Source organism: Corythoichthys intestinalis, chromosome 2 (genome assembly GCF_030265065.1).
Source record: "Corythoichthys intestinalis isolate RoL2023-P3 chromosome 2, ASM3026506v1, whole genome shotgun sequence".
NCBI lineage: Eukaryota > Metazoa > Chordata > Actinopteri > Syngnathiformes > Syngnathidae > Corythoichthys > Corythoichthys intestinalis.
The window spans coordinates 43,737,453-43,750,125 of NC_080396.1; the positions used below are offsets into that span (position 1 = coordinate 43,737,453).

At 39.1% G+C, this 12,673-nt stretch overlaps 2 protein-coding genes across 5 annotated transcripts in view; one reads left to right on the forward strand and one right to left on the reverse strand.

Annotated features, from left to right (window-relative positions):
- Positions 1 to 8,495, forward strand: part of si:dkeyp-100a1.6 (uncharacterized) — a 22,526-nt gene extending 14,031 nt beyond the window's left edge. For 2 of the 4 annotated variants that reach the window (XM_057820423.1, XM_057820434.1), the window contains exon 2: positions 2,601 to 8,495. In XM_057820423.1, coding sequence (XP_057676406.1) covers positions 2,659 to 3,678 — 1,020 coding nt within the window. In that variant the 5' untranslated portion in view covers positions 2,601 to 2,658 and the 3' untranslated portion in view covers positions 3,679 to 8,495. The remainder of the gene's footprint in view (positions 1 to 2,600) is intronic. The other 2 variants (XR_009061279.1, XM_057820413.1) reach the window with 2 other exon arrangements.
- Positions 1 to 10,622, reverse strand: part of ppih (peptidylprolyl isomerase H (cyclophilin H)) — a 21,061-nt gene extending 10,439 nt beyond the window's left edge. The window contains exon 1 of the mRNA XM_057820459.1: positions 10,455 to 10,622. Within this exon, the coding sequence (XP_057676442.1) occupies positions 10,455 to 10,520 (66 nt within the window). The 5' untranslated portion in view covers positions 10,521 to 10,622. The remainder of the gene's footprint in view (positions 1 to 10,454) is intronic.
- Positions 10,623 to 12,673: the final 2,051 nt, after the last annotated feature.

A 12,673-nucleotide genomic window follows, 5' to 3' on the forward strand; every position in this document is an offset into this window, starting at 1 on the left:
CCTTTTGCTCCAATTACAGCTGCAAGTCGCTTGGGGTATGTTTCTATCAGTTTTGCACATCGAGAGACTGACATTCTTGCCCATTCTTCCTTGCAAAACAGCTCGAGCTCAGTGAGGTTGGATGGAGAGTGTTTGTGAACAGCAGTCTTCAGCTCTTTCCACAGATTCTCGATTGGATTCAGGTCTGGACTTTGACTTGGCCATTCTAACACCTGGATACGTTTATTTTTGAACCATTCCATTGTAGATTTGGCTTTATGTTTTGGATCATTGTCCTGTTGGAAGATAAATCTCCGTCCCAGTCTCAGGTCTTGTGCAGATACCAACAGGTTTTCTTCCAGAATGTTCCTGTATTTGGCTGCATCCATCTTCCCGTCAATTTTAACCATCTTCCCTGTCCCTGCTGAAGAAAAGCAGGCCCAAACCATGATGCTGCCACCACCATGTTTGACAGTGGGGATGGTGTGTTCAGGGTGATGAGCTGTGTTGCTTTTACGCCAAACATATCGTTTTGCATTGTGGCCAAAAAGTTCAATTTTGGTTTCATCTGACCAGAGCACCTTCTTCCACATGTTTGGTGTGTCTCCCAGGTGGCTTGTGGCAAACTTTAAACGAGACTTTTTATGGATATCTTTGAGAAATGGCTTTCTTCTTGCCACTCTTCCATAAAGGCCAGATTTGTGCAGTGTACGACTGATTGTTGTCCTATGGACAGACTCTCCCACCTCAGCTGTAGATCTCTGCAGTTCATCCAGAGTGATCATGGGCCTCTTGGCTGCATCTCTGATCAGTTTTCTCCTTGTTTGAGAAGAAAGTTTGGAAGGACGGCCGGGTCTTGGTAGATTTGCAGTGGTCTGATGTTCCTTCCATTTCAATATGATGGCTTGCATAGTGCTCCTTGAGATGTTTAAAGCTTGGGAAATCTTTTTGTATCCAAATCCGGCTTTAAACTTCTCCACAACAGTATCTCGGACCTGCCTGGTGTGTTCCTTGGTTTTCATAATGCTCTCTGCACTTTAAACAGAACCCTGAGACTATCACAGAGCAGGTGCATTTATACGGAGACTTGATTACACACAGGTGGATTCTATTTATCATCATCGGTCATTTAGGACAACATTGGATCATTCAGAGATCCTCACTGAACTTCTGGAGTAAGTTTGCTGCACTGAAAGTAAAGGGGCCGAATAATATTGCACGCCCCACTTTTCAGTTTTTTATTTGTTAAAAAAGTTTAAATTATCCAATAAATGTTGTTCCACTTCACGATTGTGTCCCACTTGTTGTTGATTCTTGACAAAAAAATTAAATTTCATATCTTTATGTTTGAAGCCTGAAATGTGGCGAAAGGTTGCAAGATTGAAGGGGGCCGAATACTTTTGCAAGGCACTGTACAATCACTTTTAATTGGAAGTCCAAAGTACATTGTTAGTTTCCCCCAAATTCCTTATTCTATTTTTTTTTAACCTGTAAAATCAAGGGTAGCCGGGCAGGACTGTACGGCCACGTTCTAAATCTCTCCGAAAACATGAATGAGTGTGTAGGTGCCAAAAGGTGAAAGATATTTACAGTGCAAAGTGAAGAGTGCGTGAGTTAAGAGGCAGGCTCTCACAGACAGGGCCCTGACCGCCAGAACCACCGGCCGCAGGGCGAGAGAAGTACCAGGGCCCTGGCCATCCTCCGCCCCAGACTACCCCCAGCGCTCACCCCTAATCGATCATTTTTGATTAGGCAACCCTTACAACGCTACACATCGGACATGGTGGCATTTAGGGGCAGTTTACATGGCGACTCTGCAACACAAAGACGCAATGACTGAGTACCAGAATTGCCTCGCGTACACATGGTGTCGGCGAAGACGAAAAATTCTTAATCCTGCCTTCAAAGTGGAAGAATCAGATTGCGGGGGATTGAGGAGAGCTTGCTCCGCATGAATATCAAAAGCCCCCGCTGCGCGAGACCGCACCGATAACGTCAGCACTCATACACGTCACATTGGGCGTGGGCAGCAGTGCAACTAAACATTAATAACAGCAAATATGGTGGAATATCGGCTTTAATTTACTATTTTATTAATATTTTTTAATTAAATATGTTGAATGTTTCCATTTTTGTGCCTTTTTGAACAAAAGAAAAATGCCATTGCTTGGGTGGGCGGGCATATTTTTTTTCGGGCTGAGGAGCTTGTTGGGGTCAAAGTGCATCATTCGCTGTCGCCTTGTAAATCTGCACTGCCTCCTAGGGCCTGGCATGAATACTACATCGTTTTCATGCGGAATTTCTACATTGTTCGAATGGAGACGGGCCCATATCAATGTATTTTTGGAGAGTCACCATGCAAACGGCCCCTTAGAGGGGAAAACTTGAGAAGTACTATGTTAACTCATTGCCTGTCATTGATTGGGTAGACGTCCAAACGACAGCCCCCCCCCCCCCCCCCCCCCCAGTCAAATTGGACCGACAGTCTGTTGCCCTCAATGGCAGTGAAACAATCACTAAATGCAAAACATCCCAGCTGAAATGGATTTGATGATGTCAGTCACTGTCAGATGCAGTGAATGAGTTAACTAATACCATGTTGTTGTTGTCTTTTTTTATAGTATTCCCTGGAACATCTTGAGCAAAGCACTGCTGGGCCTTCAAAACAAGCAATCAACAATGCATGTCATTGTCCGTAGATGGGAGGAGGACAGCGACTTGCACATAGACTACATATCGGACTATGTGATACTTCTGGTTTCCAAGTTAGCATTAAATGTCTTTGTTTTGTGCTACACCTGCAGTCGTGACTACACCTGCTGGCATGGCATTAGCAGTCTGTCCGTTGTTCTGGCTGACCTTGTGGTGGGAATGTTCATGGTCAAAATTTGGTTATTTGGACCTGATGACATTGCAGTTCCCCTCTGCTCGCTTTTGACTTTTACTTCAAAAACATATGAAGCTTTGCCACTGCCCTTGATGGGCCTGTATTTGTGGGACCTTTGGTTAGAAGACACCTGCTGCAACAATTGGAAAGCCTCATACAAGGTAGTCAAGAATATAGCACTGACCACTGTATTGTGGATCATTGCAGTTCTAAATGCCAATAGGGCTGTAAAAGTAAATCTGATAGAGCAAAGGACTGCGGCTGATAAAAAGGTTTTATTGTGTGAGGTGCAGGATGCAACACTAGTCACCTACTTTGCCTTACTTATTTTCAGTGTCAGCATTTGTTTGATGCTGCCCTACTGCTCATGGATTCCACAATGGATCAGCGAGGCTGAGAGGATGTTTGAAGCAAGGGAAAAACATAAGATGAAAAATTTGGTCACATTAAACCAATGTGCACGGATGACCCCGCTTGAGCTAATGGAGACCCCCATGCCACGACCACCACTGTGGCTCAGCCTAGTCTTGGGCTTCAGTACATTATGGATGCCATACGTGGTTATAATAACAGCCAGTCTGCTTTTAGGCTTCTGTCTACCTTCTTTTATTGGGGTGAACCTTATGTGGTTGGAGTGCACAAACAGTGTCCAAGCAGGTGTGATGTTCTGGGTAAAGAGCTGCACACGAGGGCCTTACGTGAGAGTACCGACAAGTGTGTGCTCATGGGAGGTGTACTGGCATTTGAGTCAACAAAGTGATATGAAACTCCTTTCACCTGTGTTGATCACAAAGAATAAACTTTATGTTTAATACGTTTATACAGTTGTAAGTCGTAACAGTTTCAATGTGGTCCTAAATGAATTGCAAGTTGGTTCAAACTGCATTTGGAACTATATACACTGCTGGCCAAAACTATTGGCACCCCTGCAATTCTGTCATAATGCTCAATTTCTCCCAGAAAATGATTGCAATTACAAATGTTTGGTTGTAATATCTTCATTTATTTTGCTTGCAATGAAAAAAAAACACAAAAGAGAATGAAAAAAAAACTTAAATCATTATTCCGGGCCGGACAAAAGTATTAGCACCCTTCAGCCTAATACTTGGTAGCACAACTTTTAGACAAAATAACTGCGAACAACCGCTTCCGGTATACATCAATGAGTTTCTTACAATGTTTTGCTGGAATTTTAGACCATTCTTCTTTGGCCAACTGTTCCAGGTCTCTGAGATTTGAAGGGTGCCTTCTCCAAAGTGCCATTTTCAGATCTCTCCACAGGTGTTCTATGGGATTCAGGTGTGGACTCATTGCTGGCCACTTTAAGAAGTCTCCAGTAATTCTCTTAAATCATTTTCTAGTGCTTTTTTAAGTGTGTTTTGGGTCATTTTCCAGCTGGAAGACCCATGTCCTCTGAGGGAGACCCAGCTTTCTCACACTGGGTCCTACAGTACATTATGCTGCAAAATTTGTTGGTAGTCTTCAGACTTCATAATGCCATGCACTCAGTCAAGCAGTCCAGTGCCAGAGGCAGCAAAGCAACCCCAAAACATCAGGGAACCTCCGCCATGTTTGACTGTGGGGACCATGTTTTTTTCTTTGAAGGCCTCGTTTTTTCCCCTGTAAAGTCTATGTTGATGCCTTTTTCCAAAAAGCTCAACTTTTTGACGGATGGTACGGGTTGACACTGTTGTACCCTCGGAGTGCAGGACAGCTTGAACTTGTTTGGATGTTAGTTGAGGTTCTTTATCCAACATCCGCACAATTTTTTGTTGAAATCTCTCGTCAATTTTTCTTTTCCTTTTCATCTAGAGATGTTAGCTACAGTGCCATGGGCTTTACACTTATTGATGACACTGCACACGGAACATTCAGGTCTTTGGAGATGGAATTGTAGCCTTGAGATTGCCCATGCTTCCTCACAATTTTGCTTCTCAAGTCCTCGGACAGTTCTTTGGACTTTTCTCCATGCTCAATGTGGTACTCACATGGACACAGGACCGAGGTTGAGTCAACTTTAATCCATTTTAACTGGCTGCAACTGCAAGTGTGATTTAGTTATTGCCACCACCTGTTATGTGCCACAGGTAAGTAACCGGTAGGGATGGGAATTGGTTCCATGTGTGTTTCAATTTTATGGAAACGTTTAGCAGTTTATTTAACGATTCTCGTATCGAATTACGTCTTGTAACTCACGCACGTTGCACACTTTCAATTCAACAAGTAAGACTACATGGTTACTCAAAGAGGGACCACTCAACAAGTATAATCTGAAGAGTCGTCGCCAAGTGACATTGCGTTGTTTTTTACAGGCCAGGTTATTATTCATGAAACTATTTACAGAAATGGTGATTTTTCCCAAAAAGTCTATTAATCGGTCTATCGTATTCCTCGTCAAATACTCTATAAGAAAAATACAACAAATATGGTAAATGGTAAATGGTGTTATACTTATATAGCGCTTTTCCACCTTTCAAGGCGCTCAAAGCGCTTTACACTACATCGCCATGCATCTAAAATAATCCTAAACAATTTTATTAGCAATTTTAATACTCCAGTTAGAAAGGTTCCTTGGGTATGCGTTTGTTCCCATACCAACCAATGAGTTACTTCCTGTTATTGTCCTATGTCACACGCGCTGCGTATTCTGGGACCGAGAATAGGCGTAAGGTGTGCATTTCGAGCAGAGTGTGGCCACCTGTTTATCTGTGTGCGTCTATAAACGAATATAAGTATTTCCTCTTCATGTTTTTAAATCCCAATCCAAAATAAATCACTACAATAGTTGAGTCAGGGACCAGAACAGCAAATGCATTCAATAAAGGTTATAATGTATTTTGTTTCACCCTGAAATTTCACCCAAAACCACAACTTTGCAAAACTTTTTGTGAGTACTTTAAGTAGTGGATATAAAAATACAGATAAAAGCTGACTGAATCCAAAGCTTGGATTAATAGTGCCAAAGATCAACTCCACTCTCCGCTCCTTGCGTTCTAACAGACACCCCGAGGCAAATGAACCATAAAACATATTGAACCCAGAACCTCATACAGTCCATTAGTCCAAATTAGAATAATGAGAGAACCGATAAAGAAACGAATCGTTAAGCAATATTAATAATGGAATCTGAACCGTAAAAATCGTATCAATTCCCATCTCTAGTAACAGGTGCTGTTAATTACACAAATTACAGAAGCATCACATGATTTTTCAAAGGGTGCCAACACTTTTTGTTGAGTTTTGTGTAAAAATGATTTTTTTCCCCATTCTCTTATGTATTTTCTTCATTGCAAGCGAAATAAATGAAGATATTACTACCAAAGAATTCAAGAAAAATCAAACATTATCTGACGGAATTGCTGGGGTGCCAGTACTTTTACTTTTATTTTTACATCGTCCATTTATAGAAGTGTTGCAAAACTAAAGGGACAACAAAATCAAATCAGTTGGTTAATACGTTGATGGTTAAAATGAAATGATAAAAGTCCCTCCACATTTCCACTAAGACAAGCAGTCGAGCTTTTATGGTTTGGAATGATGCGAACTACATACTAGTACTGCACTATTTGAGTCTGTTACAGCCACGTGGTGCAAGTGACAATTGCCACATTTACATGGAGCCAAATATTCCAATTACAATCGGTTTAGATGTTCAAACCGAATAAATGTGTTCCATATAAACACCTCATTCGGAATGAACAGGCCCAAACCGAATGGAATTTCATTCCGATTCACAGGGGTGGAATATTCCTTTTCCCAAACCGATTAGAAGTAAAATTATATCATGTAAACAGGGAAGCGGAATGGTGTCTGGTTGCGTTCTTTCTGCACATGCTCCGTACTGACGTGGTGACGTCACTTTGTGACGTAAGTAACGTCACTTGCAACATGGCTTCCAAGCACACGCACAGCGCACCTAATTGGAGTCCGGCGGAAAGTTTATATCCATGAATCCCTCCACCAGCCCACACAACTTTTTAAATGAACGGCGTGTCATTCTGAAGTTTTGTTTCCACTCGAAAAGTTAAAACAGCAGCTGATCTGACGATCCATCTCTATGTTTTGCAACGTGACGCTTTGTTTTGATTAATCTGCGCAAGTCAGACGGCAGTTGTCAAACGTCCTTTCGGAATAAAGGCAGACACATGTAAACGCTGGATCGGAATAGATGAAGTGACATGTAAACAGCTGATCTGAAATTTCCATTCGGAATGATTTGAATCGGTATGAATAAAAGTCAGCATGTAAACGTGGCTATTGTTGTGCAACTAAATACTAGAGATGTGTTTTCATTGTTATTTCTTTGTTTGTTTCTCATGATTCCATATATTTTTCCTCTGAATGAAGTCATTCAATATTTATTTCCCTGCACTGTCTCTATAAAAGTAACATTTACGGACCACCACAATGTTTTTTATTCATTTCTTTTACTGTTTCTGAATGCGAAGAGTTTTTGAACTTTTGAATAAATTCAATATTTTTTCAAGCTTTTTATTTGAGTTTGTTTTACATAATAAAATATCTGAATGCTCGTCCGAGACTGGTGATTCTATACTTTTTGGTAGGGGTTGTATAATGCAAATAAGGTTGCTTAAAAGTTGGTGGGGACTATTTGAGCATCCTGAAAAGTTGCTTGTGTTATGTCCCTATCGTCCATTTGCAAACCTACGCCCTTGGCTTGATTACTGACTGGCATCGCAAAGGTGAGGAGTACACAGGAAAGTGCTTGGTGCCTACAGTAAAACATGGTGGTGGCAGGGTCCTTATATGGGGCTGCATGAGTGATGTAGGTGTTGAGTTTAATATAATCAATTGAATTATGAATTATGAGATGTACTGTTGTATTGGAAAAGAAAAGTTATCATCATTCCATGGCCCTGTTTGTCGTTCAGATGTGTTTTCATTGTTATTTCTTTGTTTGTTTCTCATGATTCCATATATTTTTCCTCTGAATGAAGTCATTCAATATTTATTTCCCTGCACTGTCTCTATAAAAGTAACATTTACGGACCACCACAATGTTTTTTATTCATTTCTTTTACTGTTTCTGAATGCGAAGAGTTTTTGAACTTTTGAATAAATTCAATATTTTTTCAAGCTTTTTATTTGAGTTTGTTTTACATAATAAAATATCTGAATGCTCGTCCGAGACTGGTGATTCTATACTTTTTGGTAGGGGTTGTATAATGCAAATAAGGTTGCTTAAAAGTTGGTGGGGACTATTTGAGCATCCTGAAAAGTTGCTTGTGTTATGTCCCTATCGTCCATTTGCAAACCTACGCCCTTGGCTTGATTACTGACTGGCATCGCAAAGGTGAGGAGTACACAGGAAAGTGCTTGGTGCCTACAGTAAAACATGGTGGTGGCAGGGTCCTTATATGGGGCTGCATGAGTGATGTAGGTGTTGAGTTTAATATAATCAATTGAATTATGAATTATGAGATGTACTGTTGTATTGGAAAAGAAAAGTTATCATCATTCCATGGCCCTGTTTGTCGTTCAGATTTCCAACATGACAGCTTGATAGCTTTTGTTTTGTATGTAGGAGAGGGAACCTCTTGTTACCTCACGATACGATACGATTTGCGATACAAAGCTAACGATAACGATCTGACAATACGGCGATATAATGATTATCGATACATTGGTCATTCTAGGATATTCTGCAAACAACTAACAAACAGAAAAATAAGCTTCTGCTGTGAATTGGAATGAGTTTATCACTAGTAGACGTCCAATCCATTTGAAGTGGGAGGGATTCCTTCATTCGCTGCCACCCTCCCACTTCAAACGGATTGAACATCTATGGCCGTCAGTGGCAGCCAATACCAGGCAATGAGGTAAATGTAGGCCATTTGAGGTCATTTACCTGTTGATTTTTAGTTACGTCCTGTTAATTTTGGGGTATTTTATGGGTCAATTCCTGTTTATTTTGAGTTACAGAACAGGAAGTGACCTTTGAATCACCGAATGAATAGGCAGTGACTCAAATTCAACAGGAAATGACCTATAAATGAAAAGCAAGTGACCTGTAAATGCTCCGAAACTTGAAGAGAATGACTGCGAATGCTCTGGTGTCAAATGAACAAACATTCCCAGTCTAAATGGATTGGAGTCGAGCACCGTCAATGGCAGCTTTAGAGTTAACTATTACAGATTTTCATAGCAACTTGTTAGTTCCTTTTTTTCTTTTTTGGACACCTTTTTAAAATGATATTTCGATTCTTGGCAGGAGCATATCAATAACCTTTTGGGATACAATGTATCACGATTAGGGCTATCAAATGATTAAAATTTTTAATCGAGTTAATTACAGCTTAAAAATTAATTAATCGCAATTAATCGCAATTCAAACCATCTATAAAATATGCCATATTTTTCTGTAAATTATATATATATATTCTGTAAAATAAATTGTTGGAATGGAAAGATAAGACACAAGATGGATATATACATTCAACATACGGTACATAAGGACTGTAGTGGGCATTTCACTCTACTGTCTATGCTGTCCTCACTCCGAAGCGTCTACTTTTTCCAAAGCTAGACAGCTAGTGAACGACGCCTTAATAATCAGACTTTTTCCTTTTTCATCTGATTTATTAAAAAAATGGCCTCAAACCATTGTCCTCTTTAGACCGTCGTAAAACTACAAAAAAAAGTACACAAGCATTGCATTAGCAACAACGTCAGCTTAGCACGCTATACAGGTTCACTAAACATAAACAAAAAGCGTCTCATACAAAAAAATATAACATTTCGCTTACTAACATAATATGTAAATTTTTTACAACAACCATACTTACGGACAAATCTTGTCCAAGGATCATATAAGCGCAACATTACAACGTAGGAATCAGCCCGAGACGTCGTGCAGCCATATTGAAGAAGACAATAAACCATGTCGCAAAGCGACCACAAGAGTTCGCTGTTAGACAGCACAAAAAGCCTTGCTGTAAAACTTACCAAAAGGCAGAATACTGTGTGAGCGGGACATGTGCGTTAATTGTGTCAACTATTTTAACGTGATTAATTTAAAAAATTAATTACCGCGCGTTAACGCGATAATTTTGACAGCCCTAATCACGATATATCGCCATTTCGATATTTTGTCACACCCCTATTTGTATGTATTCACTTTTTGCACCAACTTTCATAAATAACTAATTTTGCGTGCTAGGTTCTATCAACAACCCAAGTTTCCAAGTTTCATGGTCTGAGTCAAACAAGCACTGAATAAAAGTTATCTTGAAAAATTACTTGTATTAATTGAGAAGTTGATTAAAATCTTACTGTACTGTATTCAATTACTGCATGTGCACCTTATAAACATATATTCGCACATACATATTTAATTTATATATCTATCGTTTGACGGTTTAGCCCATTATGATACTATTTTCACAATACAAGAAGATTGCACGCGGGGAATTTAAATGTGTACATTTTACATTTGACATATGTTAAGAACTGGAGTGACCGTGCGTCAAACAAACGCTAGGTCTCTCAGCAATGGAAGAGCCTCATGCTTTTCTCTTTCTTCATCTTTGTTGAGGACGACCGATAATAAAGGATTTCTCCTACTCACCTGCCCTCCAATTGTAATGTCGAAGAACACAATAGGATTGTTGGGGTTTGTCGCTTGAACCGACATTATTTCACTCCCTTTGCGATTTCAGAGAAAATAAAAACGCTGGATAACTTGTAAAGCGGTGAATTTAAATCCGGAAACTTGTACGGAAACCCTGTTAGTACAATCTACAACAAGTCATTTGGGACAAACCTACAAAAAACGCGTAAAGTATAAAGCCTTGTTAAAACGCACATATTGTTTGGTGATCATTCTTTGTTAATCATGAAACAGATTTCGCATTTTATTACTTAATAGATCGACTTTGATAGTCTTTTACTATAGTTATAGAAATCTAGACTTGGTAAAACAAATTAAACACTGAAATATATTTACACAGCTTTTATAAACACTTTATAGGGCAAGTGACTATTTAAAAAAAAAAATCCCACAAATATTTCCTCCCGTTTGTCCGAGATTGGGTCACGGAGAATACTTGTGAAACAAGTGTGGTCTACTTGACCCAAAATGTGATGTCCACATAGGCTATGTGGATGCCAGCTCTCAACTATTTTATGAATCATTATTTATAGACTTCATAATGGGAAAAATTAGCCGCTACTGCATTGGTATCATAGTTTGCAATATTTACATAAAATAAATGCTAACTGTACGTTTTTTTTTTTTTTTTTGCTTTTGACCAAGAATCGAGACTGCTTTACGTCCATATCTATAAAGATTTCGGGATTTAAGCATTTATTCACAATAATTTTCACCGGAAAAGCTCTGTTGACACGAGGCGGCCACTAGCTACATTCACTAACAGACTAGCATTGTACTTCGACATTTTTACGCAAAATAAATGCTAACTGCACAGTTTTTTGTTTTTTTTGCTTTTTACCAAGAAATGCGGCTGTTTTACGTCCATATCCATAAAGAATTTGGGGATTTACGCATTTGTTCACAAGAATTTTCACGGGAAAAGCTCTGTTTACATAAGGCGGCCACTAGCTACATTTACTAACAGACAAGCATTGTAGTTCGACATATTTACGTAAAATAAATGCTAACATCACTTTTTTTGGGGGGGCTTTTAACCAATAATCGAGACTGTTTTACGTCCATATCTATAAAGAATTCGGGGATTTATGCATTTACTCACAAGAATTTAACGAAAAAGCTCTGTTTATATAAGGGCGGTCGCTAGCTACATTTACTAACAGACTAGCATTGTACTTTGACATATTTACGTAAAATAAATATTAACTGCACGCTTTTTTTTTGCTTTTAACCAAGAATCCAGACTGTTTTACGTCCATATTTATAAAGAATTCAGAGATTCAAGCATTTATTCACACTAATTTTCAACAAAAAACGCTGTCTGTGATTCCACACGGTAAGCTTTGACGGCCTCGCCAACAATGCAGGCCCCCTATTTATCGGCCCCGTTTCCCGTCAATACATTATGAAGTCTATGCATTATTTCTATATTGTTGTATGAATAGATAAAATTTTAAAACAATATTTATACGAGTAAAAACAGGAATACACACCCAAAAAAAATTTTAACCAGTTGACGGCATGTCAAGTGGCCACTTATGTAGTTGCTGTTCCTTGTTCTCATTGGTAGAAATCTTGATGTCCAATTCATCCATTGTTCCTGAACCGATCGTCTTGAAACTTGATAGCTCTTAAGTGTGGTCTAGTATCTATCAATCCCCAGAGCCAGATTTTTTTTTTTTTTTTTTTTGTATCAGGACTGATTCATTAATTGTGGACTTATTGTTGCTTTTGATTATGAATTAGCCAGTAGCGGACATGCGTGCTTTTTGTCAAAGTCTTCAGTATTCAGCCTGGAGTGTATTGTAGCACATTCATGTTTTATACAATTCATTGCCTGAAATTGACAATGATAGACACCCAACTCATTTAAACTAGGACTCGCTGTGAATGCTCAATTTTGTCATTGCGTCAACGGAAACCCAGAGTTAAATAAGTTCCCTAAAAAGGTTTAACTTAAATACGTAAATACCAACTGAAAGTACAGTAAACAAGTTGGCAAACCTACCTGACACTTCAGCAAATTGGAAAAACTTAATTGTCCATCGTCATCTATGACTGAGTGGAACAGTATAGAATCCAGCGACCTTGTTTTATTGTGATAGAAATCGGATGGGTGAAAACTGTAAATCATTAATCAGTATATTTAAATAATATTACCTTGTATTCAAAATATA